This window comes from Diceros bicornis, chromosome 31, assembly GCF_020826845.1.
Source record: "Diceros bicornis minor isolate mBicDic1 chromosome 31, mDicBic1.mat.cur, whole genome shotgun sequence".
Taxonomy (NCBI): Eukaryota; Metazoa; Chordata; class Mammalia; order Perissodactyla; family Rhinocerotidae; genus Diceros; species Diceros bicornis.
Genome location: NC_080770.1, coordinates 1691445 through 1719274, shown reverse-complemented (window position 1 = coordinate 1719274; position 27830 = coordinate 1691445). Strand labels below are relative to the sequence as shown.

Sequence of the window (27830 nt, the reverse complement as noted above, 5' to 3'; positions counted from 1 at the left end):
GAGAATGAATGGCGGCCTGGACTAGCAGGGTGAGCAGACAGATCTAGGAGAGCCACAGGAGGCAGTAAATGCTGAGAAGTGAGGGGATAAGGAAGGTGGGGGATGACACCCAAATTTCTAGACTGAGAGAGACTGGGATAGTTGTGGTAGTTACTTTAATGATAAACCGGAAGTTGAAGATGCTTGGCACCGGATGGAAATAAGCAGGCTGACATGCAAATATTTCCAAGGACTGGTGATGTTTGGGGTGAGGAGGGGCAGGGTGGGGTTCACATTCCAACTGAGCAATGAATGGGTGGACAGCACTGTCACTCCCAGGATCAGAGACCCCAGGAAATACCACAAACCACGAGAAGAGGCTTCTCTGGCCTCTGATCCTCATTGCGGAGCCCTTCCTCCCACAAATCACATCCTTGGGGCTCCTGCCTTCCTTGTGCATCAGGTCACTTCCCAAGGACGTCACACCCAAGGTTGTGCATCCACCAGGAATGAGAGGAAATGTTATTCAAGATATAATTTTATTAGGTAAAGAAAAATTATAAAACTATGTATTGCTAAGATGAACAATCTTTTGGTAAAAAATATTTGGCATCAGTAATTTAAAAAGTCCAGGCACTTAAAAAAGTTCTGTGGCTGTCACCATCCCCAGCCCAGCTAATACTGGTTTAGAAAGGTGGGGTCTAGTCTCAATCCAGTCGCATCACCAGGAAGAAGACCCGAGTGATGGTCTGATTCCAGCACCACATACAGACTAGTGCTGATGGACTGCTCAGAGCAGCTGGCAGGGAGTGGCTTGTCATTGATTTGCTCACACATACTTATGGAGCATGTGGTTAATGCCACACCCTGATCTAGGTCAGGGGGATATCACAGTGACTCTGAGATCAAGGAGTTGGTGGAGGCAGCAAGACAACCACCAAAGCCTCCTGTCCTCAGTGCCTGGGAAGGGATTCTAAGGAATGTGAACCTACTCAGCACATTAAGTGGTCCCTGGCAGACAAGTTCGCAGCCCCCTGAAATGCACTTAGGAGCAGCCCATCTCTGCCACACCAGCCACAGGCAGCCCCCCAGACTCCCTTGCCCTGGGAGGGAAGCACTCTTGCTTCCATGTGGAACTCACCTCCCCATTGAAAGCGTTATAGAGAATCTATTTAGATAAGGGGCACAGCCCCATCTAGGATTCATGAAATTTCCGATGGGATCAGAACTGGGTAGGACGCTCAGATCCTATCCATTCAAGACACTGCTTAAAGTCACGATCCTGTGCCAAGAGTGTACTCTAATTTGGGGTGTCTGCATGCCTACCTAAAATATTTTCAGCAACCAATCTGTTTATAATATTTTGCAAACATTCATGTAACCCCAATGTGTAGAGGGCAGCCAAGAGTCTAAAAATAGAAGCTTCCCTGCCTAACTTGTTTCTCCACATGAGGAGCATCTTATGACGTTCTTCCATCAGATTTCCAGGATTCTCGTATTTACAAATCTCAATGTCATTTTCTTCAAGTCCGATCAATCTCATAAACATCTTCCAATCATTTGGTGGAACCTCACGTTCGAATGCAAGACAGGTCAAACTGGAGACTGAAAAATATAAAAAGAGTTTGTTTACATTTCTGGAAGGTAGGTGTAGCATCCACCGTAACTCTGCTCCCTAGCGGTGCAGGCGCAGAGGTGTCTCCACCTTCCCCGAGGGCTGGGCACCAGCCCGCACACCATGGCCCAGGGCTTGGGAGACCCTGTGCTACTCCAGCTGATCCCACAGAAGGGACCAGGCCCAGAGCCCAGGAGACCGAGGTCGGGCCATGACCTGCGTGGCTCTCATTGTGCCTGTTGCTTATTCATTCCTGGAGCCAATGAGCCGGGCAGAAGGAACCCAGGATCCCGAGAGAGTCGGAAGTCCCCGTGGAGATAAAGAATCTGCTGAGGATCCCCCTGCCCTTCCTCTCCCATCCCACGACATGGGGAGAGAGGCAGTAAGGTGGTTGGCACTGAAAAGGCCACCTGGCATCAGCCGGGGGCGCGGTGTTTAGGGTCTGAGACCTGGGGCAAGTTCTGTAACCTCTCTGAGCTTTGGACTGTGTTGCTTTTAAGCCCGTAAAATGGGGTGGTCTCGCAGAGCTATTGGTCAGGATGAGATTATAAAAAGCAGCTGAGGGAGCTGGCCCGGTGGCGCAAGCGGTTAAGTGGGCATGCTCCGCTGCGACGGCCCGGGGTTCGCCGGTTCGGATCCCGGGCACGCACTGATGCACCACTTGTCAGGCCATGCTGTGGCAGTGTCCCATATAAAGTGGAAGAAGATGGGCACGGATGTTAGCCCAGGGCCAGTCTTCCTCAGCAAAAAGAGGAGGATTGGCAGATGTTAGCTCAGGCTGATCTTCCTCACAAAAAAAAATTAAAAATAAAAAGCAGGTGATATGCAGCACGTGCTCAATAAATCCTCACTCTTGTACCACTAAAAACACAGCATCACAGCCAACAGGGGACCTAGCAATCTAGGTTATGCAAGTACTCCTAACACTCACTCATGTTTTTTCTTAAAAACATGAAGTTTTATAAAATAAAAGCAACATTCAGTCTGTAAGAATGCCACAAAACTTATATTTGACAAATGTCTTTTCTCTGTCATCAGTGAGTGTGAAAAAGTACATTTCAAATCTACAGGAAAGTTCCCTATAGCTTCGAGGAGGCAGGTGTTCCCCCATCTCAGAAATAAGGACATTAGGCCTTGACATTCACGCCAAACAAGACTTAAGCTGAACAGTCATTATAAAGGAAGAATTTGGATCACTTACAGTCAGAGGACGTGTCTTTTAAAAAATATTTTTGTTTATATTCCTGCAGAGAGAAGAGAATAAAATTGTTCCAGGAGAAGAAATCTGTGTGGCCTCTTTGAGGAATTGTACTCAAATAGAACCAGAAACTGGTTTCTGGTAGGAACAGTAGGGTGGGGGCAAGTGGGCCTCCATGAACCTCAGAAGACCCACGAGTTGGACAGCAGAGTCGGCCCACTGCCTCGAGACAGGTGGCAGAGAGCACACAGCCCAGCTGTGTCCTCTAGGTCACGCTCCCCAGGACACTGCTTGGGCCTGGGGGGTAACACTGTTGTCACAGCTGCCCCTGCTTGGGTGGGCGGGGGTCCTGGGCCCGGCTGCTCCGAGTGTGCCTCCGACTCTTTCCCAGACCCCCCACCGTAGGGGGGGCAGGTAACAGTTGAATGCTGTCACCTGGGGTGACCTGTTCTACTCTTGACAATACTAATGGAGAGGACACCTGTCCGCAGAAATGCACTGTGAAGGAATATCAGTGACTTGAAAATGCCGTTTCCTCGTTCATGGAAATCTTGAGCATGTACCAGCGGACTCTGGATACCTTTTAAGGAGCTGCTACTAGAGACGGCTCCACCCCGCTTCTCCCGAGGACGAGGTTAGGTGCTCTCTTCAGTATCAAGCCGCCTGCTGTGGGCATAAGGCCTGGAGCCTGATCGCAAGGTTCAAACCCCAGCTCTGCCTCTTGTCTGCTGCCGGCCCGGCCCGTGCCTCGCCCTCTGTCCCACAGCTGCTCAGACATAGAACTGGGTGAGGAGGGCTGCACTCTCCTAGCACAGCCCCAGAGGAAGACCCAGGGCCCCCAGCACCCTGCCTGACCCCCAGTGCCTCTCGCTGACATGGGCAGAAAGTCCTTACTTCTGCATTTTATTTTCTCAGACTCTTTGGACAATCAGACAAGTCACAGACCATCTCCTTGAAATGATACATTAGGGCACATGACCCACTGTCTCCAGAGTTCTCAACCTCCATGCCCGTGCCAGGGTGCCCCAGGGTCCATGACCTCTGGCACAGGAGCCCCATGATCTCCTCCCTGGCACCCTCCCCCTCAACTCCTGACCTGTGCCCTGCCTGCACGATCCAGAAACAGGGGGTCCTCATCGTTCCCCAAACACTGGCTCCGTGCCCCTCTGAGAGGCAGCACACAGTTCCCTCTTCTTGAGGGGCCTTCCTCCCCAGGGCCACTTAGTAGGTGTCTGCTCAGCTTGCCAAATCTTATTCAGGTGTCACTGCCTCGGGACAGCCCCCCTGAAGCCCCACAACGGAGAACAGAGACTGTCACTCTCCTCTGTGCACAGCTGGACACGGCACCTGCTGTCATCCTGCACGGTCCACCTGGTGGATGGGCGTGTGCTCCCCTACTCCCTCCCTGGTCCCTGCAACCCTGCCTTCTGCGCATGCCACGCCTGCCACACAGGAGGCGCTCGGCTGAGGTCTGCTGCACTGACCCCAGAGACGAGCACGCACTCAGGAGGTGGTGGTGTCTACGACGGCAGGCTGGGCCTCCTGGGTCCTGCTGCATTCCAGTCATGGGATGGAGACTGAGCCTGAGAGCCCCCTTGGACAGCAGGTTGGGTTGGGGACTGTTATGGGTTGGTTTATGTTCCTCCAAAGATGTGGAAGTCCTAACCTCCACTACCTATAAATGTGACCTTATACGGAAATAGGGTCATTGCAGCTGGTCAAGTTAAGATGAGGTCATTAGGGCGGCCCTAATCCAATATGGCTGGTGTCCTCACAGAAAGGGAAAATTTGGACTCGGACTCCAACGTGAAGATGGAGGCAGAGAGGGGGATGATGCTCCTACGAGCCAAGGAACCCCACAGATTGCCAGAAACCAGCAAAGCCAGGAGGGAGGCCAGGAGGGAGGCCCAGAGCAGCTTCTCCCTCACAGCACAGAAGGAACCAGCCCGCCCACATCTTGATCTCGGACTTCTGGCCTCCAGCACCGGGAGACAATAAATTCCTACTGTTTAAGATGCCCAGTCTGTGCTATGTACTCTGTTGCAGCAACCCCAGGAAACTCACACAAGAATTTTATAAGAGAATGCACGCTGGCACTTAACACAGAGCCCTGCACACAGTAAGTGCTCAATAAGCACAGGCTTTGTTATGATTCAGACCCAACCAATGTCTCACTCACCTGCTCCAGACGACGGAGGGAGGGTGCAGTCTCGGCCTGGCCCTGAGGCCCACAGGCAGCAGGAACATGACTTTGTAGCTCCTGCTCTGGGGCGGCTGTGGCCACCACCACCTGCAGCTCAATGCCTTCCTCAGGGTGCTCAGAGGGCCCTGGGCAGGTCCCGGCCCCAGGCGCCAAGGCTAACCTTTCTTCTTCCAACTCCTGTGTTGTTTCCACACCAGGGGCTGGCCGGTCCCTTTCAGGGTCCATGAGTAACATGTCATTAGGCTGGCTGCGTTCAGGTGACTAAAGGACAAAAGTCATTCTTTTGGCGAGAGGAACCTGCAACACGGGCCCTTCCCAAGCCTCTTTTAGAGAAAAAAATGCCAAGTGTCTGATAGGGAAGCCAGAGCTGCGCAATTTTAGAGAATACTGTGTGGGGTCAGGTCCTGCTCTGCCACCAACTCCCTGGGGGATGCCAAGACAAGACTGCTGTGGGTTGAAGAGTGGCCCCCAAAGAGACACATCCCTAACCCCTGGGACCCGGGAATGGGACCTTACTTGGAAACAGGGTTTTTGCAGATGAGGTAATACTGGCTTAGAGTGGGCCCTAAATCCAATGACTAGTGTCCTTACAAGGATATTGACTCAAGATACAGAGACGCACGGGGAGAGCACCACGTGAAGACGGAGGTAGTAGAGATTGGAGTGATGCACCTACAAGCCAAAGAATGCTGAGGCTTGCTGGCAACCACCAGAAGATGCAAGGAGAGAGGCAGGAAGGACCCTCCCCCAGAGCCTGAGGGAGCCGACCCCACTGACACCTTCATTTCGGACTTCTGGCCTCCAGAACCGGGAGACAATAAGTTCCTATTGTTTTAAGCCACCTGGTCTGTGAAAATGTTTCAGCAGCCCCAGGAAACCCAGACAAAGCCCTTTGCCCATGTGTTCCTCAGTTTCCATTCAGTGGTCTAGACCAACAGAATTTAAATTATCTTCCAGCACATTCTGGGGCTCCAACAAGGTGGAGGCAGACGCCACCACATGGCTAGGCTGTGGATGCAGGTGGAAAGGCCTGGGGCTGCCTTGCGCCCGCCCCTGGGATGTCTCCTGGGACTTGGCTGCCATCGAGGACTGAAACTCCCATTAGGCAAATCCCAGGGTGGTACTTACAGGGCTGCCTGGCTCATTTGACTCTTCTGAAAATCAAAAAGAAGACAGAAAGAAAATAATTGATATTAACCAGGACAATGACTTCTATGGGGGAGATGAAGTGCCTTCAACTCACAACAAAGACAGTGGACTTACGCTTCAAGATGCTGACAAACCACGGCAAAATCTGTACCCCTGGAAGACACAGCAGGTGAACTTACACAGCGCACTCACCAGCCCCCGGGGCCCAGCCGGAACCCCTCCCTCCAGAACATGCCCTGGCCGAAGTCTCCCCACTCCCCAGCAGAGGGCACCCTGGACGGCCAGTCTCCAGCCAGCTGAGCTGAGATTCAGGTCTTAAGACCCATGTGTCAGGGAGTACGCAGCAGCCGGCTCCCCGCCCCAGAGCTCTGAGCTCAAGCGCCCAAGAGGCCACTTGAGTTAGAAAGTGCAGAGCTGTTTTAAGTGAAAACCCCCGTCCAGAACCTGGGAACACCACGTCCCATTTCCGAGATCCTGAGGTGGCTGCTGATCTATTTTTCTCCAGGACTGACCTAACTCTAATTTACCTTTTTTCTTCAAGTAGTAAACGGGGATGACGATGACGACGCCCACCACAATGAAGAACCAATACCAGTTTGAGTTTCCTGGAAGGAGGCAAGAGAGAGAATGCTGTAGCAGGGGTCAGCACACTTTCCTCGTCTGACTGAGTGACATGCTACAGAAAGTCTCCGCTCCTGGCAGCGATGGCGGTGGTGGCGACTCTCTGGGCCCTAAAGGGCTCTCCCGCTGATCAGTGAGTAGTGATGACAGAAACCACAGGGCCTGCAAAGCCTAAACTAGTTACCTTTATGGAAGAGGTTTCCTGACCCATACTGAAGAGATGGAAATCAGCCTCTTACCTGGCTCTTGGTTAGTGTCTGTGGCACAAACTGTATCCCTTGTTGCATTGCAAGGGTGAAGGATGGCACCTTTACACCTGAGAGGAAAGAGCAAAGAAACTCTGAGCATTGCTTCTCCCCACCCAGGCCTGGCCCAAAGCATCCTTCTCTCCACCCCCAGGTCAGGGGTTAGGAGGGACCAGCTCCAGCTCCTGGACGGCCCGCCAGGCTTCAGGCAACCAGTGCCTGCCATTTCCCAGGCTATCTGGCCCAAAGAGGCTCAATGAGAGTCAAGCTTGGGAACTCTCTGTGATACATGGGGGAAGAGCCTCCCTGCCTCTCTCTCTGTTCCTGGATAGAGCTGTGTGTGGCTATGAGGACTGGACCAGTTGCAGCCCTATCTCTACCAAGAGGCAAGTCAGCCCGAAGATGAAGCCCACGGAGAAGGGGACAGGCAAGTGAGTCGAGAAGCCAGAGGCCTGATCAAACCAGACCTGAAGGCAGCCCTGACTTTGGATCTGTCAGGTTTTTTGAATGTGGCTTTACCACTGCAAATGTCTCCCCAATAAGTCTCCCAAAATCCACGCCCACCCAGAAGCTCGGAATGAAACCTTATTTGGAAATAGCGTCTTTGTAGATGTAACTGAGTTCAGATGAGGTCACACTGGATTAGTGTGGGCCTTAACCCATGACTGCTGTCCTTACAAGAGGGAAATCTGCACACAGACAGAGAGCAAGTCATGTGAAGATGCAGAGACACAAACGCACAGGGGAGAAGCCACGCGCAGACAGAAGCAGAGGCTGCAGCGATGAGTCCACAAGCAAGGAGCGCTGGCAACACCAAGAGCTGAAGAGACGAAGAAGGGTCCTTGACCCCAGAGCCTTCAGAGGAAGTGCGGCCCTGCTGACACCTCCATTTCAGACTTCCGGTCTCCGGAACTGTGAAAGAATACAGTTCTGTTTTTTTAAAACCACCTAGCTGTGGCACTTTGTTATAGCAGCCCCAGGACACTCATGCTGCCATGCTGTGCCCGGAGCTCTCTTAGCTCCTCTGTGACTTCCTGTGGCTCCCTCCCTCCCTCCCTCCCTCATCAGGCCTGTCTACAATAGCTGCCCCTCACCCCCTGGCCTCTATTCCTCATGGACTGGTCACTGCATGTTTGATGGTCTGTCTTCACCACTGCTGGGGCCTGGAGGCCTGCAATCCCACCTGCCAGCCACAGTGGGGCTCGTAATCATTTGCTGAATGAATGAATGAATCAATCAATGAATGAGCACTGACTCAAGGCCAGCCACCAGGCGGAAACATCCAGGTGGTTTGTTAGATTTACTCTTCAGGGCACCTGTGCGTGGCAAGTGCTACCACTGGCCCTATCTCACAGATGGGAAACTGAGGCTCTGGGGAGGGGCACCTAAGTAAGTGACCCACAGCCAAGCCAATGGTGAATGGAGGAGTGGAGGGCCCAGCCCAGGCCTGTCTGGTCTGCCCGCACCCCCAAGGCTGGAACCTTGTGCATCGGAAACAGCTCTCAACGCAGTCCATGGAGTCACAGTAGAAGATCCCCTCTCGGCACTGGCACTGCCGATCGCTGAACGGAGAGCACTCCTTCACCACCTCCTGATCTGCGACAGGAAGAACTGAGGGTCAGTCACCAGGGGTGGGACCACGTTCAGCTGCTGAGTGGCAGCCATAGAATCTGCATGCACCTTCCCTTCTATAATAGGAGCGGAGAAGAGGGAACAGCCAGACCATATTCCCCGCCATCAGGGTGTCCATGGAGGGGCCGGTGTTTGACTCTGAAACCTGGGGTGTTTAGAGACCAGTGGGACCCCTGACATCTGGGGTGGGGGGACAGATCCAACTCCTCCAACATATCCCCCAATTTTTCCTTTTGTCTTGTTTGTCCCAGAAAGGACACCACTATTGTGTGTTTGAGCATGTAAAACGTGAGAGAGAACAGTGGACAGCAGAGAAGCCCTTGCACGCCTGCCCACTAGCGATAACCCTTCCAGAAGCCCTTCCAGTGTGCTCACCTCTACACGCCCTACAGACAGGTGCAGGGTAAGACAGTATTGGGGTGAAGAGCTTCATAAAGGGGGGCATATTTTAAAAACGCCTGTGCCCATCTGCCACATTTTCCCCTCTAACACAAAGAACTAGATGTGAGACATAAAAATAAAACGGGACCACACCCCCAAGCTTGATACCAAGACCATTGCCACGAGCCTGAAGCCCTGCCCCCGAGTTCAGCCCTCTATAACTTCACCATTCTCGCATGTCCGTAAACCCAAGGTTTTGAATGCCATGGGCATCAACGAGATGCTGCTGTGTCCCCATCCTGGGGCCGGCTTTTGCAGCTCACTGGTGTTATCTCAGCCCCTTCTCACGGTGGGGCACTGTGCAGGGTGTGAATTCACACCATTGTTTACATCCATTGCTCTGTTGACAGTGGGGATGCTTCTGGTTTTGTTATTACAAACTCTTCCCCATCTCGCTCAGCGCACACGGCAAGAGCTTGTCTAGGTCTAGACTGAGACGTGGAGTGGGGGGCTGTGGCTTAGGCACATTTTCAACTTCAATAATTATGCCGAAATCCTTTCCCAAAGTGGCTGCACTGATTTCCTACTTCTCCCATTAGTTTATTCTCATTGTTCTACGTCCCAATGAACGCTTGGCATTAATGTTTTAAATCTGTCCGTCTGGTAGATGTAAAATAGCCTATCTTTTTATTTACTCCAATGCTTTTTCTATGTTTACTGATCACTTATCTTTCATCTTCTTTGTAACGTTCCGTGTTTCTTCCCACAAATTTTTTTTTCAAACCTTATTATTGATTTCCAGGTATCCTTTGTTTGCTCTGGACACTAATTTTACATGAGTTCTATGTTTCATAAATACATACATTTCACAGCTTAACTTTTCAAGTGTGTGTGTGTGTGTGTGTGTGTAAGATCAGCCCTGAGCTAACATCCATGCCAATCCTCGTTTTGCTGAGGAAGACTGGCCCTGGGCTAACATTCGTGCCCATCTTCCTCCACTTTATATGGGACACCGCCACAGCATGGCTTGACAAGCAGTGTGTCGGTGTACGCCTGGGATCCGAACCCTGGGCCGCCGCAGCAGAGCACGCACACCTAACCACTATGCCACCGGGCTGGCCTTGGGTATCTTTTGATGAACAGAAGTTTGTCATTTCTTTTTTTTAAAGATTTATTTATTCCCCCCCCCGCAAAGCCCCAGTAGATAGTTGTATGTCATAGCTGCACATCCTTCTAGTTGCTGTATGTGGGACGCGGCCTCAGCATGGCCGGAGAAGCGGTGCGTCGGTGCGCGCCCGGGATCCGAACCCGGGCCGCCAGCATTGGAGCGCGCACACTTAACCGCTAAGCCACGGGGCCGGCCCCAGAAGTTTGTCATTTTAATGTGGACACGTTTATCAATTTTACTCTTATGGTTTTTTTAAATGACAAATATTTTTTCACTGCCCTAAAGTCATAAAAACTCTCTATTTTCTTCTTAAAGTTTTACTTTTCACATGTGGATTTTAATGCACCAGGAATTGATTTTTGCGGCTGGCGAGAGGTCGGGACAGTAGAAATTTCCCGTCCTGCACGAGACCTTTTCCTCTGAGGACAACCAATTATCTATCTTAGTATCATTTGAGGATTCCACGTTCCTCCTGTGAAGGGATAGGTCATGGTGCCACACACCCCACTTCTCATCTACAGGGCTATTTCCACTGGTCCGCTGGGCTACCCCTAAAGGAACACCGCTGTCTTAATTGTCTCTTTGTACAAAGTCTTAACACCTGGGAGAGCCAGTGTGCCGTCTTGTCTTCATTCTTCAGGAGTGTTTTGGCAATTGTCAGCTTGTCAAGTTTCAGGAAGATTCCTGTTGGGACTTTCCTTTAATAAAAATTGCATGTATTTAAGGAGTACAGCACGATGAGCTGATCTCCCCTGGTGGGACTTTCACAGCAAATGCACTGAATCTAAGAATCACTCCACGGAGAACTAATATCTGACTTTCTTTTACAATCGATCATCTTGTATCTCTCTGCATATTTAGATTTTCTTAAATGTTGTTTATTCACATAAACGTTTCATACATCCTTTGCTAGATTTATTCCAAAGCAGCTTATATTGTTTTTGCTTATGCAAATGGTATCTTTTTCTAAAGTTACATTTTTTAAAACAATGTTACTGATATATAGAAATTTATTTATTTATTATTTTTTTTGTGTGTGTGAGGAAGATCAGCCCTGAGCTAACATCCATGCTAATCCTCCTTTTTGCTGAGGAAGACCAGCTCTGAGCTAACATCTATTGCCAATCCTCCTCCTTCCCCGCCCCCCAAAGCCCCAGTAGATAGTTGTATGTCATAGTTGCACATCCTTCTAGTTGCTGTATGTGGGACGCAGCCTCAGCATGGCCAGAGAAGCGGTGTGTCGGTGAGTGCCCAGGATCCGAACCCGGGCTGCCAGTAGCGGAGCGTGCACACTTAACCACTAAGCCACGGGGCCGGCCCCTGATATATAGAAATTTAGACAAACTTCTGTATATTATTCTTGTACACAGCAACTCTGAAATCCCGATAATGTGTAGATTGATCCTTTAACCATCTACACGTATCATCATGATAAAAATAAACCCCCTCTGGTGTACTCTGACGGCTCAGTCACCAGGTTCATCTGTAATCATTCCCTTTGGGGCGATTCCTACAAGCCAGGTTGAAGGGGGACCATTTTAAAAACCAAACAACTCACGGAGCCTGACTGCAGCCCACTTACCATCCCGGCAATGGGCACAGGGCATGCAGCTGGTCCTCCCCGTGCGGTGGGCCATGAAGGTGTTGGGCTTACATGGGGAGCACTCCCCGGAACCGTGATTCTCCGTGCAGTGTGCGCTGACATGGTGCCCTGGGGGTGGGGGTGGTACAGAGGTTAGGTGAGGGCCCAGGCCCCCGGCACAGTACCCACCCCTCGACTCCTATCTCCTCAGAACATTCGGGACTGATACTCTGCCACATGTCCCAGGAACCGGGGACCCGAAGCGCATGTAAACAAACTGTTTTGAGCGTTGCTTCTGGAGCCCCCCTGAGAGCCTGCAAATGCCTGTGCATTCATTCCCCCCACTGCCCCTCAGCACAGGCTCAGCAGCTCAGGGCCCGATCTACAGAGGTGCCCTCCTGGTCCAGCGCTTGCCTCCTGCGAAGACTGTAGCTGAGCCAACTCATGTCCTCCCTGGGAAGAGGCCCTAACAACACCCACTTTGCACATGTGCTGAGTCCACAAGATTTCACGTCGGACCAATTGTGCATATAGGTGTGTGTGCACGCAGGTGTGTGTGTAGTTTATGTATAGGTATGTGTACAGGTGCATGTGGGGAGGGTACGTTTGCTCCCTGAAACAAAAACCCGGTGGAGGCCCAGGTTCACGGATAAAATGAGGCACATGTGTGTGAGTGGGGGATTCGGATGGATGGGTGTAGGTATGGGCTGGGCCCCTTAAAAGAGGAGACCCATGGAGTTTGTTTCATTGACAACATGTGCACACCTGTCCGTGTGTGCAGATGGGGGTGTGGGTGGTGCAGGTGTGGGGCCAATGGGCCTCTGACCAGGTTCCCTATGAAGGCCTAGGTGCTATGGCCATGACTGGCCATGAGATGAGGCCTGGGGGGTGGGCGGAGCAGGCCCGTGGAGCCTGCGGCTCCTCATGGGCTCCCCTCATGGGCTCCCCTCATGGGCTCCGTGGGGCTAATTCCGATTCCAGAGCTCCCAGGTGAGAATGAATAAACCTCCAGGGATGTGTGCTGCATGGGGCAGTGGCGGTGGTCTCTCCACTAGGAGCTTCCCTTCCTCAGGCGTCCCTCATCAGCCCCCGACAGGAAGGTAGGTGGGAGGGTCCAGCCTGGGCACACACCCTGACTTCTGTCCTCCAAGCCCTGCTGAAGGCACCTCGCCCACCTCAAAACAAGCAGACAAACCCCTCTGTTCACAGGAGAGCCCCCAAAGAGGGTAGACAGGTGGGCTGGGGGTGGTGAACAGTCGCTTGGTGCCTGCCAAGGAGAGGCCCACCTACCCTGAGCCAGCCTGGTTCTCCCCACCCAGGGTGGCTTCCAGCTCTGCTCCCAGGGCCTATGGCCTCCCTTCTCCCAGGTCATGAGGTCTGCCCCAGAAGGTTCTGGAAGATCTCCAGGGACTTACCAGCCGGGCAGAGCTTGCAGCAGAGTTGGGAGCTCTTGGCCTCATACTCTTCTGAGCTACACTGGGTGACACTGGCTGCCACAGTCACCTTCAATAAGAAAGGGAAGACTGGCATTACCAGGAGATGCCTCTGCTCCAGGTAGAACCATCCAGGTCCTCAACATGGCCACCTGCCAACCGGGAGCACCGCTTCGCTCACGGGGGAGGGCTTTGCTGGAGGAGCGCACACTGGGACCTTTTTCTTACACACATCTGTGCTGTTTGACGTGCAGTTCGGAGCAGCTATTAGTTGGGGGGCGGGGGGGGGCGACGGTATGTTCTTTGGTTCCCAAATACACGCGGTCTGGTCAACTATCTCTATCGTTGATATCTGTTCTATTCGCACGGTCAGAACTAGATCCTGTACAGTGCAGATCCTTTGCAATTGAGTGTTTTTTTTTTGTTCTAGTACATAGTTAACTTTTTCAGCAGTTGCAAACACTTTGTCATGAAACGACATTATCTGTTGGGAACAGGGATCTGAGTTTGTACATAGGGATCTGTATACACACACACACAATGAAGCCTGTTCATTAGGTGGTCCCAGTTTTTTCTGTTTTTTCTGCTCCATCTGTTGGTTTTGAGATAGATTAAAATCTCCTACTAAGTTTGTGGATTTTAGATTTCACTCTTCGAGTATGTCAGTTTTTGCTTTGTATATTTTGAGGTTATGTTATCAGATAGATCCAGTTTCATGACTGTTTCACTAGTACAGTCGATCCTCCTTATTCGCTGAATTCTATATTTGCAAACCCAGCTATACTCACTAAAATTTATTTATAACCCCAATGTCGATACCGTTGTTTTCTTGGGCACTGACAGAACAGTGAAAGATTTCACTACCCAACACATACGTTCCCAGCTGGGGTAGACCAAGGCGATGCTCTGCCATCCTGTTTCAGTTCTCAGAGCGTAAACAAGTGTCCTTTTCATGGCCTGGTTAGTTTTTCATATTTTTGTGCTTTTTGTTGGTGATTTTGCTGTTTACGACGACCCCCTAGTGCAGTGCTGAAGCTCGGTCTGGTATTCCTAAGTGCAAGAAGGCCATGACACGTCTTACGGAGAAAATACGGGTGTTAGATGAGCTTCGTTCAGGCATGAGCTAGAGAGCTGTTGGCCGTGAGTCCGAGCTATGAATCAACTTTACATTACATCAGGTGTCTTTACACAGAAACACACATCAAACAAGGTCACCTATTCATATGTTGATGAAAACGCTGCGCCCCAGGGCTCCCAGGGACCTAACCCTGTTTCTCCTCCCAGCATGGGTTCAGTGTTGGCTCATTCCTCGCTCAAGGACTTGGGAGAACAGACGCACCACACACATGAAAATCGACTATCTGCTCCGTGGCTGGTTCCTTTGGTCATCACCGTCCAGTACCTCTTTCCCTACTAATGCTTTCGAGCTGGAATCCTCTTTCATCTGAGTGTGACGGTGACACCCTGCTGCACTGGGGTGAGAACATGCCAGCCGTCGACCCTTTCGTTTCCCACTCTCGTTTCACACTCTCGTTTCACACTCTCCTTTCCCACTCACACTGCTAAGTGCTGCATCACTTCCTTCTAGGCACAGCTCTTAACAACACCACATGGCTCAATGTTTCTTTCTGATTCAATCTGATAACTCACAACTGAGATTAACCTATTTATATGTATCAGATTACACTCTTAGATTTATTTCTACCATCTCTTTTTGTGTTTTTGACATCAGACTTTCTCTTTGTGTCCCCCCCCCCTTTTTTCTTTCTTTTCTAGCTTTTGCTTCCTTATTCCTCCTGGATCCTCCAGATCCTGTTTTGCTTTCCTTCACTGCAAAACTGAAGAGATTCTATTTTTAGTTTTTACTGGTTTATGCTGCATTTTAACTTGGAGAAAATCAGGCAAAAAGTAACACAAGTATTTAGGTAGGTTTAAAGAAGAAAATCCAGTTTGCAAACACCACAGTCCTAACGGCTTCAGGCAAGAACCATCACAGGCTGCTAGCATTCTGTCAGTGACAGCATGAGGAAAAACAGAATATTTACATAGTTTCAAAGCAACTCCCCACAAGATACTGGGTAATTGCACAGGGGAAAAATAGTAACTTCACAGTGAGAGATCAGGCAAAGACCACCCTAACCAAGTGGTCACTGTCACCACCGTCGTCAGTCGTCACCACCACCACCACCACCACCACCACCACCACCGGTAAAGAGACAAATCGATATAATGTGTCACGTGTCTCCTCAGATGAGGCAGTGACAAGCACAGAGCATCACTTCTGTTGTGGTCATCACTTTTACTTTTGCCAGAAATAAGAAACCATCAGACAAACCCCAACTGAGAAATAGTCTATGAAACGGTAGGTTTCATAACACAGTACTCTTCAACAGTGTTAAGGCTGTGGAAACACAGGCAGACTGAGGAAGGGCTCCGACCTTCCTCAGGGACATCGGTGGGCCCGCTGGTGACATCTGAAGGCGGTCTGTAGGTGGACAAGAGCACCACACCGCCGTGGCTCTCCTGGTTCTGATCACTGCTGAGGGTATGTAAGACGCCATCCTCGGTGAGGGGAGGGGGGGGTGGCTACGCAAAGTCTTTGTGCTGTCTTACTTTTTGTTTTGTTTTTTTGAAGGATAATTGTGTTTTTTTTTAATTGGGCTAAAATTCATTTAACTTAAAAGTAATATAGAAAAATGTTTCTATTTTTTTCATCATGAATTTTTTTTTTGGCGTGAATTTTTCATGTTTTCAAGATACTGCCTCAAAATATTATTTATCCTGTTTTCTGAGTGTTTTTGGTGCCCCCGTAAATTTTACACCAGACATGAGCACCCGACTCACTTTCTCCTCCAGCCCCTCCCTTGCAGATGACAAAGGGGTCCCCATTTTCCTATCCATGGGCCACCTCCCACTAGCAATGTCCCCACCCCCCCGGTGGCTCACCCCAGCCAGGAGTTCCCCTCCTGACTCCAGTTTTCCTCTTCCCCTTCTGCTATCCTCTTGGGCTCCTTCTACCAACTCCTCAGGCTGAAAAATCCCCTCCAGTCCCTTCACTCCCATCGCAGGAAATTCCTCAAGATTGGCCCACTAGACACCCAATCCCAGGTGGGAACCACAACCTACCAGCATTTGTGAACCCACGAAAGGACTTAAATGAGCAAGAACAGGCCACCAATTTGAAGTGAACAGTCTGCTTCCCTGGGCAACCCCTTCCTCACAGAAAGGAGGATACAGGGAGGGACTGCACGAGGCTAAGAAAGACTTAGGACCACACCACCCCGCTTTGAAAGAGGCTCTGGAAGGGGATCCTGAGAACACTGGAACCAGCGGCCCACGACAGACAGAGGAGAGGCATTTCCTCTGCCACCCTAAGGCAGCCTTGCAGGCTAAATCCAGAAGATGTGAATGGATATGAAGGTTCTCCCAGCCCTGAAGCTTCAGGATGTAGGATAAGAAGCCGACAGAAGAAAGCACCCCGAAAAACACAAACCAACCCGTTTTGATGCACAGCCAAGCCTCATGGAAGAAAAGGCCCTCTGGATAAAACTTGTCAGCTCTTACAGTGGCCCTGCAGGCAACACCGCCTCTGCCTTCCTACATCACCAGATGGGCTTTGCCACATGGCAAAATGATCCCAATAAAGGAGGCTGCCGGCAACCAGCCTGGAGGGCAGGAGAGATAAAAGCACGGGCCAGGACCAGTCAGATCTCGTTCTGACTTTGCCGTGGAACAAGGCCCACGGAGCCACGGCTTATGTACACCTGCAAACACGCAGCCAGAAGCAGGCAGGCCCAGAGTTGAGGAAACTTCTCAGGAGGCATTATGCAGGAATGCACTTGAGGTAGAAAAACACCAAGACCAGACTAATCTCACAGATTGCACAAAAAAACCTGAAGTCGATGCACTGCTCATTACTTAAAAGTGCTGAAAACAGAAGCAGCATCCTTTTCAAAGCAGAAAAACAGCAATGCTGTAGACAAATTGGCTTCAAGAAAATTCAACAACGTGTTGGGTGTGGAAAGTTTGTTTCCCTGGGTTCATTTACAAGTTGAAAGGAGCAAAGAATGCAGCCTGGACAGTCCTAAGGCCTGACTTGGAGAATTCTAGGAGAAGCCCCCAGGGCAGTGAAAGGTCCCACTTCCTTTGATTTGAGGCTAACACGCAGAGGCAGAGTAATCATATCCTCTGCTTGCTGCTTCCAGGAACCTATCAAATCATTTACTGTGACAATGTATTATGGGGAACAATTACTCAGGCTTTAAAAAATGTTAGTGATATTCAGAAAAGAGTGAAACAATATCTATATGAAACCATTTCTGCGTGAATGCTATGTATTAGAAAACAGCTGAGTTTATTTGTAGCCAAAAATAAAAAAGACCAGGCTTATTAAAAAAAAAATTCATTCGGCTTCCCCGCGACCTCCGGTTTCCTTGTTTCCGCGATCGGGGCACCGGGGAGCTGTCCGGACACGCTCCGCGGGCCTGGATGCATGCCCCCACGCCCTGCTCTCCAGAGGGGGGCGCCCCGAACTGGGGCAAAGTCTCGAGTTACCCTCAAAACACTGGGGCACACAGCCTGGGGTAGGGGGTAGGGAGCAGGGGCAGCGCCGGCTGCCGGCACCACGCCGGAGCCCAGCTCCGGGCGGAGGAAGGCGGTCAAGGCTGCCCAGCTTCTGCGGGTACTTTGAGCGCCCCGCCCCTTTGCGCGCACACCACCTCCAGGCACGCCCCGCCCTCCACGGCCCCTCCCCCCATCGGTGTCGTCGCCCCCACCCCCACCCCCACCCCGGCATCTCTCCGCGCCCCTGCGCCCCAGCTCTCCTCCGCCTCCCCGACCCCCGGCTCTCCCCGGCCTCGCCTCGCCTCCGCGCCCCAGCTCCCCCCGGCCTCCCCGCGCCCCCGAGCCCCGGCTCTCCCCGGCTCTCCCCGTACTCGCCTCGACCCGGCTCTCCCTGGCCTCCCCGACCCCCGGATACCCCCGCCCCGGCTCCCCCTGGCCTCCCCGGCTCTCCCCGTACTCGCCTCGCCCCGGCGCCCCCGAGCCCCCGCGCCCCGGCTCTCCTCCGCCTCCCCTTCCTCCGCCTCCCCTCGCGCCCGAGCCCGCAGACCAGCCGCAGCCGCCTTCGCTGCCCCGGGCAGGCCCCGCGACCAGGGCGCACTCACCGCCGCCAGAAGCAGCAGAAGCAGCAGCCGCCACAGCACGAGTCGGCGCAGAAACATGGCTACGCAGCCAATGAATGGCGCACGCAACTTATACGGCCCGGAACCCCGGTCTCCGCCCCCCCCCGCGAGCATGCGCAGAGCCGGCGAGGAGGAGCCCCGCCCTGTCCAGCGCTCATTTCCCCCGGCGGGTGGGGCCGCTGGTACCGCTGCAGGCAGCCCTGCCGGGAACTGCCAGGCCCAGGACCAGGTGGTCGGTGCCTTCGGCCTCTAATTCCTGAAAGTGATGTGTAAATTATTGGAAAGAAATTGTCCTTATAGCTGACGGTGACCAGAGAGGCCCCCAGGAGTTACCCTGTGATAGTTTGCTAGGCTGCCTCGGAAAGAAATTGTCCTTATAGCTGACGGTGACCAGGCAGGCCCCCAGGAGTTACCCTGTGATAGTTTGCTAGGCTGCCTCGGAAAGAAATTGTCCTTATAGCTGACGGTGACCAGGCAGGCCCCCAGGAGTTACCCTGTGATAGTTTGCTAGGCTGCCATAACAAAACAAAGTACTACGGTAGAGGAAGGTTGGCACAGATGTTAGCTGAGGGCCGATCTTCCTCAACAGCAACAACAGCAATAAATAAAATGTGGTCCATTAAAAAAAAAAAAAGTACCACAGACTAGGTGGTTTAAACAACAGAAATTTAGTGTCTCAGTCCCGGAGGCTGCAGGTCTGAGATCAAGGTGCGGGCAGGGTGGGTTCCTTCTGAGGCTGTGAGGGAGAATCTGTTCCCATCTCTCCCCTAGCTTCTGGTGGTTGCCGGTGTGGGAGATCACGATTTGGCCACCCTGGAATATATCTCTTTACCTTGATTGTTTTCTCTGAGGGACATTTGACCTCCCCCACTAACTGCCTAAAGAATTTGACATGGTGGCTCCTTCCTGGGACAGATCTTCCATCTGATGGCTGTAATATAATGTAAAATAGATGTTACAATAGAAAAGGCATCAACAAGCCCATCTTATGTCTCTCTGGCCACATTCTCTGGACGGCCTGCAAGGAGTTGCCAGAAAAACATTCACATTTATGAGGGAAATCTCTATTTGTAAAGGTATCGCCCTCTCTGTTTTGGGAAAAGGAGGGATGGCCTCCTTTCTAGAGACTTATCAATGTGGAAGGTGAGGCCTTAAATCTGCATAATAACCTTACCCTTGTTTACAGTGTGTTAGTGGTTATCTCCTGTAACTGACACCCCCAACCCCCCAAGATCTTCCTTTGTCTTTGGCTGAACATGGTATTTAAGACGAGAATTTCTGCTACTGTGTGGAGAAACGCAGTGTCCCGCTTCCTCCCATGTATACATGTTATTAAACTTGGTATTATTTTCTCCTGCTAACCTGTCTTGTTAATTATTTGGTCAGCCATAAGAACCTTAAGGAAAAGGGCAGAAGGAGATTCTCCCTCTCTCCCAACACCGGCAAACCTTGGCATTCCCTGTCTTGGAGAAGCATCACCCCATCTCTCCCTTGTCTTCACGTGGCCTTCTCCCGCTGTGTGCCTGTGTCCAAATTTCCCCTTTTTATAAGGACAACAGTCACATTGGATTAGGGCCCACTTGAGCCCACTAGGACCTCATCTTAATTAATTACAGCTGCAGATAGAATAATTACATCCTATTTCCAGATAAGGCCACATTCTGAGATATGGGGGATAGGACCTTGTCGGGGGAAGAGGGAGAATCCCCCTCTCCCCTTTTCCTTAAGGTTCTTATGGCTGGCCAAATAATTAACAAGACAGGTTAGCAGGAGAAAATAATACCAAGTTTAATAACATGTATACATGGGAGAAAGCAGGGACACTGCGTTTCTCAACACAATAGCAGAAATTTTCGTCTTAAATACCATGTTCAGCCAACGACAAAGGAGGATGTTGGGGGTGGGGGGAGTCAGTTACAGGAGATTACCACTAAAGCACAGTAAACAAGAGTAAGGTTATTATGCAGATTTAAGGCCTCACCTTCCACACTGATAAGCCTCTAGAAATGAGGCCATCCCCCCCTTCCCAAAATAGAGAGGGAGATACCTTTACAAATGGAGATTTCCCTTATAAATGTAAATGATTGTCTGGCAACTCCTCGCAGGGCCATCCAGAGAATGTGGCCAGAGAGACAGAACTTCCGATAAGATGGGCTTGTTGGTGCCTTTTCTATTGTAACCTCTATCCTACATTATCTTTACAGCCATCATGATAGATCTGTTCCAGGAAGGAGCCACCATGTCAAATTCTTTAGGCAGTTAGTGGGGGAGGTCAAATGTCCCTCAGAGAAAACAATTAAGGTAAAGAGATATATTTTAGGATGGCCAAATCTTGATCTCCCACAACCTCAACATATGAATTGAGGGGCGGGACACAATTCATCCCATAACATGAGGTGTCTGATCCAAAGTCATCTAATGACACCTCTGGAAGCAGCAACTACAGCACAGGAGGAAGATAACAATGAATGAGCCCTGAAGGAACATCCTGTTCTTTAGTCAAACACATACTAACTGCCTGCCACAGGCTTTGCATATGTTATCTTAACCCTCCATGCTGTGTGCTGCTAGTTCAACCATCAAATAACTAATGCCTGAAGTCTCCATGCGGTGTAGACATTTGTGCAGTTGCTTAGGGACTCAGGAGGTGAAACAGGCAGACAAAGAAAGGGATTCAGGAGGAGGAGGTCCTGGTGTTGGCATGGCTGGAGCTGAGAGCCAGCCCCTGCTGCTAGATCACAGATCCGTCACCTGGGCAGGAGACAGTGCTTCCACAATGACAGGTCTTTGATGGTGCTGGTTTCCCAAAGAGTAGATTATGAGGATCCTGGTAGGACCTGCCATGGCAAAGCTGCTTCTCATTCCACTCGAGATCCAAAAGAATTGAAAGCAGGATCTTGAAGAGATATTTGCACATCCATGTTCATAGCAGCATTATTCACAACAGCTAAAAGGTAGAAGGAACCCAAGCGTGCATCAATGCATGAATGGATAAACAAAATGTGGTATCTCCATATGGTGGAATATCACTTAGCCTTAAAAAGGAAGGAAATTCTAACACATGCTACAACATGGATGAACTTGGAGGATGATGGTGCTCAGGGCAAGCTGCCCCAGGAAGCACCACTCTGGTATGCGGATTATTTCGAGCTGAAGACAATAAGGACTCAGAGAGCTCAGGAAAAATATTTGAGTTTCCCCTCCCAAACTGCCTAAAGAATTTAAAACCAAAAAAAATCTGTTTTAGGAAGGGGTTATTATCATGACTGCTATAAAAGATAATTTAGGATAGAGGTTACAATAGAAAAGGCACCAACAAGCCCATCTTATCGGGAGTCCTGTCTCTGGCCACATTCTTTGGATGGCCCTGCAAGGAGTTGCCAGACAGACATTTACATTTATAAGGGAAATCTCCATTTGTAAAGGTATCTCCCTCTCTGTTTGGAGAAGAGAGGGGGATGAGCTCATTTCTAGTGACTTATCAATGTGGAAGGTGATGACTTAAATCTGTATAATAAACCTTACTCTTGTTTACTGTGCTTTAATGGTAATCTCCTGTAATTGACTCCCCCACCCCCAAAATCCTCCTTTGTCATTGGCTGAAAATGATATTTAAGACGAGAATTTCTGCTATTGTGTTGAGAAACGCAGTGTCCCTGCTTTCTCCCATGTATACATGTTATTAAACTTGGTATTATTTTCTCCTGCTAACCTGTCTTGTTGATTATTTGGCCAGCCAGAAGAACCTTAAGGGAAAGGGCAGAGGGAGATTCTCCCTCTTCCCCCGACAAGGACATGCTGAGTGAAATAAGCCATACACAAAATGACAAATACTGTGTGATCCCACTTATGTGAGGTCTCTAGAGGAGTCAAATTCACAGACAGAAAGTAGGATGGTGGGTGCCAGGGACTGGGGCGGGGGGATAGAGAGTTAGTGTTTAATGGGGACAGAGTTTCTGTTGGGTAAGATGGAAAGCTCTGGAGATGGATGGTGGTGATGGTTGAACAATACTGTGAATGCAGTTAATGCCACTGAGCTGTAACCACTTACTAGTATTTTTTTTTAAATAATTTTATTTATTTATTTTTTCCCCCAAAGCCCCAGTAGATAGTTGTATGTCATAGCTGCACATCCTTCTAGTTGCTGTATGTGGGACGCGGCCTCAGCATGGCCGGAGAAGCGGTGCGGCGGTGCGCGCCCGGGATCTGAACCCGGGCCACCAGCAGTGGAGCGCGCGCACTTAACCGCTAAGCCACGGGGCCAGCCCTGTAACCACTTACCAACAGTTAAGATAGAAAATTTTATGTTATGTGTATTTTACCACAATAAAAGAAAAACCATAAAACAAAACAAAACAAACACTGGTGGCAGTATAGTATTCAGCCCCTCCGTTTTCACCACCTAGACCTGAGGAATGGACGGGAGAAAAGTTGGCCTCCCCTGTAGCATCAGTTGCAGGAAGTCAGGTATGCCTCGTTGGCCAGGGTCACTCGGGAGGTCTTTGCTGAATGCTGGTCTTTATGCTGTTGTTGCCCACTCAGATGTGAGAAGAGAGCCTTTTACTAGTTCCAAGTCTTTCAGCAACATGAGTCAGCTTTTCCCTTTGTCAGAATAAAGGTTTTCTTCCCAGCACGCAGATTGGACTACACACACATATGGTTACTTCCTGAATCCTCGGACCACACCACAGGATGACTCCTGCAGAGAGGTGACTGACCCAACCACCGAGGGTGACCTTGCTACTCCATTCAATCACCCCCAATTCCCGCTGGACCAAGCGGGTGTCCCTCTCTTCTCCCCTCTCTTAAGAATCCAAAAGCACTGCTCTGTAACTGCTTACAAGGCCCAAACACCAGCCGGAGCAATTAGCAAGAAAAACATAAAAGGCATCCAAATTGGAAAGGAAGAAGTAAAATCCGTTTGCAGATGACATGACTTCCATGCAGAAAACCCTAGAGATTGCACAAAACAAACCACCTGTTAGAACTAACAGGCGCATTCGGGACCGAAGCCTGATCGGAATGCATCTCTTATCTGACCCCGCGATCACGGAGGCAGCCCGACCGCGGCTCACACACACCGTTCACGGCAGCGTTTCCTACAGCTCTTAATCGCGGGCCGTCACGCCCGGACATGAAGGCTGCAGCGCACTTCGGGCGCGGCCGGGTCCCCGCGGCGCTCGCTGCTCCCGGGCTGCAGCGGCGGCTCTGGGCCAGGCGCCCGCGGGACGCGCCGGGGCGCCCGCGCGGGTCACAGGAAGGACCCGAGGAGGTCCCGCCTGCGGGGCGCAGCGCACCCGCTCGGGGTACAGTGACTCACGGGCGGTGAGCCACGGAGGACCCCTCCGGGCAGGGGTGCGGCCCCTCCGGGAGGGCCGCGCACAGTGGCCCACGCGCATGCCGCTGCCTTTCAGGCAAGGAAGGGAGAAAGCATTGCTCATGCTGAAGAAAGCCGTCCCCGCTCCTAAGGACTCTAAGGTTGAACAAAGTCAACCAGGAGGACACACGAGCCTGGGCAGATTCAGAAAGAAAACAAGGAAGGACTCCGGATGTAACTCAGTCCGGGGCGGAGGACGTTGGGGAGCCCCGGGGAAAGGCGGCTTGTGTCCTCAGAAAGAAGGGTAATGGACAGATGAGCTGCAGAGAACTGGGAGGGGAGGCACACGAGACCCTTTCCCATCCCAGTTTTCAAGAGAATTAACCACCCTCTTAGGCGGGAAGCATCTGCTTCCAGGATGACTCGTTGTCAAGGCAGGCAAAAACAGAGTGGTGCACTCTTCTCACTTTTTTGAGTCAGATTTCCACAAACAAACCACAAATTTCTGCAGACTGTGCTGCTTGGTTTTTCAGTTCCCACATGTGAAATCTCATCATTCTAAGTGAAAGAATCCAGACACAAAAGGCCGCTTTGTTTTAATTGCATGATTCCATTTATATGAAATGTCCAGAACAGGCAATCCATACAAACAAAAAGGAGATTGGTATTTTCCAGGATACAGGGGTGAGAGGTGAGGCCATAGGATTAGAGAAATAGGGAGTGACTGCTTAATGAGTATTGGGATTTCTTTTTGGGGGGTGATGATAACGTTATGAAACTAGATAGTGGTGATGGTTGCACAACATTGTAAATGCACTAAAAGCCACTGAATCATTCACTTTAAAATGGTTAAAATGGTGAATTTTATGTTATGTGAAATTCACCTCAATGAAAAAATAATTAAAAGATCCATCCAGTCTGGTCTCAAAATTGTAGTCCACATCCAATGCAACGATTCTCCCAGAGCCCACCTGGGATCCTGCAGTGGGGGTATCTTCTCAGCCCTCTCCCATCTTCTGGATCTTCCAGGGTCAGGCAGGGGAGGGAGGGTTGGAGGAGGTGGAGGGGTCCCCATCGCTGGTGCTGCTGTGGCTCTCTCTTTGCTGGCACTGGCTATGAGTGTGGACGTGGGCTCTTCAGGAGGCCCTCACAGGGACCTCAGCTTGGGTCCTCCCAGGAAGGGACAGCTCCTCTGGGCTGGGTCCCATCAAGAGGAGTGGAAGCTGGTCACTTTTTGTATTAGCGATCTCATGCTACGTGGCAAATGACTACAAATTTCGCCTCTTGAGACACACACATTTATTATTCATGGTGTCTGTGTGTCAGGACTCGGCATGGCTTAGCTGGGTCCTCTGCTCAACATCTCACAGGCTGAAATCAGGGTGTCGGCCAGGGCTGCTGTCTCGTCGGAGGCTGGCCTGGGGAGGGATCCACTCGCAAGCTCTCGGGATTGTTGGCAGCATTCAGTTCCTTGTGGGCCACTGGGCTGAGGGCCTCAGTTTCTTACTGGCCCATCCTAGGGTCACCAACTGCCAACTGCTGTGGGCTGATGCTGGCCCCCAGAAAGCTATGTCCACGTCCTAATACCCAGAACCTGTGGATGTGACCTTATTTGGAAAAAGGGTCTTTGCAGATATAATTAAGGATCTTGAGATGAGATCACCCTGGATTTAGGGTGGACCCTAAGTCCAGCGACAGATGTCCTTACAAGAGTGAAACAGAGGCAGATTAGGCACACACAGGGAGGAAGGCCCGAAGATGGAGGCAGAGACTGGAGTGATGCAGTCGCAAACCGAGGACCGCCCGGAGCTGGCAGAGGCAGGAAGGACTTCCCTCTGGAGCCTCCAGAATGGAGAAAGTAAATTCCCGGGGCTTTAAGTGCCCTGTTTGTGGTCATTTGTTCTGGTAGCTCCAGGAAATACATACACCAGTTGTCCTGGCTTGTCCAGATGGAAGGGTTTCTGGGATATGGGTCTTTCAGTGCTAAAATCAGTAAAGTCCTGGGACAGCCTGGATGAGTTGGCCCCTGCAGGTACCATAAAGAAGCAAGGACCGCCAGGGTCTCTGCGGGCCGGTGGCCTGTGCCCGGGTGGTGGTGACGGTGTTGGCAGCAGAGCCCCGGGTCTGGCTATTAGGCGGAACAGGCTGCAGGCCCTTGTCTGCAGGGCGTGCCGTCCACACCTCACCTGTTTTGTGGTGTGAACTTGAGCTTTGTGGTCACTGAGATTCTCCAAGCCTGAACCCCCAGCAATTCTGCCAACTGGCCGGTAGCACTTTAATGAACTCCTTTCTGCTTTCTGTCTCTGTAGCAACCAGCTAGAACGAGGGGGCTTCCCCAACAGTGGAGAGCGATGGAGCCCTCAGGGCACAGCTGCACCACGTTGCCCAGTGTACGCGTACGGCCTTAACAGCGCCAGACACCTGCCCCATAGCATATCTTGAATCACATCAGGCCAGTCCCACCAGGTAGGTCTTTTACGGGAAAAGCATTCAGGCTTAGGAAGTTCCATCCCGTCCAAAGGCATAGATCTAGAGGAAGAGGCAGCTAAAGTGATAAAATCATATAACATCTGGAAGTAGGCTCAAAATAATCCAGGAATGAGAATGGTAAGGAGAGTGGGTGTAAGTGAATTGAGCTGCCTCCCCCACCTGGGGCCTTCCTCGGGCTTCCCCTGCCCCCTGTCCTGAGAAAGGAGATGGCTGGACACTTCCCGCGCTGGTCCCACACGTGCAGGCCAGAGATGTCCTTCTCCTCGGTGCCACCGGCAGGAACCCATCCTGCTGGGGCGATAAGATCCCTTCCATCCCTCCCTCCCCAAGGATCCTCCTGAGAAAGTGAGGGCTCTGGTCCGCTGCAAGCCCCTCCTCCAGGGCAAGAGCCCAGAACCACCCTAGGTGGGTGGTTCTCTGTGTAAGGTGTAAAGGGGCTCTGGCCAGTGAGGCCTGCCTACACAGGATATGTTCACCAACAAATGTATTTTTTTTTTCTAGAGAGAAGCCATTCTGGGTATTTTATTAATGGTGCATCCATGGGAGGGCTTTACTAGATTTGAACCAGCAAGTGCCAATGCTATGGACAGAATGACAGATAAGCATTTTCCCCCTAAAAAGTACTTTCTTTCAGGGTGAAAAGTTTTTGTAGTACAAACACCTTTTGATTCAGTTAAATTCAAGTAATGAGGAACTTTGATATTTGAGGTAATAATGCTTTAATTAATCTGTGTCTGCATATGACTCAGATGTATTGCTTTCTGCCGTTTCTCACTCAGCGTTCTATTTCTAAACAAGGGAGTCTTGTCAAGATTCAGTCATTTTTCTAGGAACTCCAGGGGCATTGACTTTACTGGAAATTGATATTGAAGCATTGAGTGACAATTGCTCCATTGCAGAAGCTCTTTTTAAATGTTTTCTTCTTTTTCTTCCAGTTTTATTGAGATATAATTGACATATAACATTGCATTAGTTTCAGACGTACAACATAATCATTCAATATATGTATATGTCTATGTTGTGTCATGATCCCCACGATAAGTAACATCCATCACTTCACGTAGTTATAATACTTTTTTCTTGTGATAAGAACTTTTAAGATCTACTCTCAGTATCTTTCAAATATACAAAACAGGATTCTTAACTATAGTAATCACGCTGTACATTAGATTTCCATAACTTATCTTACAAATAAAGATACCTTGTACTTTTTGACCCCTTCACTCATTTCCTCCCTCCTCCACCCCCCACCTCTAGCAAGCACCATTCTATTCTGTTTCTACGAGTTCATATTTTTTAGATTCCACATATAAGTTACATCATACAGTACTTTTTCTCTGTTTGACTTATTTCACTTAACATAGTGCCCTCAAAGTCCATCCATGTTGTCGCAAATGGCAGAATTTTCTTCTTTTTTATGGCTGAATAATATTGCACTATATATATTCTCTCATTTTCTTTATCATTTGTCTGTTGCAAGTCACTGAGGTTGTTTCCATGTCTTGGCTGTTGTGAATAATGTTGCAGTGAACATGGTGGGGGGTGCAGATATCTCCTAGAGATAGTGATTTTGTTTCCTTTGGATAAAGAGCCAAAAGTGGAATTACTGTATTGTGTGGTAGTTCTATTTTTTT

At 50.4% G+C, this 27830-nt stretch overlaps 1 protein-coding gene across 4 annotated transcripts; it reads right to left on the bottom strand.

Annotated features, from left to right (window-relative positions):
* Positions 1-499: 499 nt before the first annotated feature.
* On the bottom strand, positions 500-18469 carry LOC131394697 (tumor necrosis factor receptor superfamily member 10B-like). Of its 4 annotated transcripts, none has more exons than XM_058526135.1 (11): positions 18372-18469; positions 13189-13276; positions 11774-11902; positions 8492-8606; positions 7005-7081; positions 6672-6749; positions 6259-6297; positions 6124-6149; positions 4972-5256; positions 2796-2838; positions 500-1584 (listed from the first exon to the last, which is right to left on the bottom strand). In XM_058526135.1, exons 1-11 carry the CDS (start codon positions 18426-18428, stop codon positions 1280-1282), a joined length of 1242 nt encoding a protein of 413 aa, XP_058382118.1. In that variant the 5' UTR covers positions 18429-18469; the 3' UTR covers positions 500-1279. The 4 variants fall into 4 exon arrangements, with proteins under 4 accessions (XP_058382118.1, XP_058382117.1, XP_058382120.1 ...); XM_058526134.1 differs by lacking the exon at positions 18372-18469 and adding an exon at positions 13439-14329; XM_058526136.1 differs by lacking the exons at positions 2796-2838; positions 18372-18469 and adding an exon at positions 13439-14334 and having other exon boundaries at positions 1483-1584.
* Positions 18470-27830: the final 9361 nt, after the last annotated feature.

Excerpts from the sequence above, each read along its gene's own strand:
- LOC131394697 (XM_058526134.1), bottom strand. The coding sequence starts at position 13,798 with ATGGAGCAGAAAAAACAGAAAAAACTGGGACCACCTAATGAACAGGCT. Across the intron at positions 8,607-11,773 it reads CTGTGCCCATTGCCGGGATG|ATCAGGAGGTGGTGAAGGAG; the intron begins GTAAGTGGGCTG and ends TTCCTGTCGCAG. Across the intron at positions 5,257-6,123 it reads CAAATGAGCCAGGCAGCCCT|TCACCTGAACGCAGCCAGCC; the intron begins GTAAGTACCACC and ends TTTGTCCTTTAG.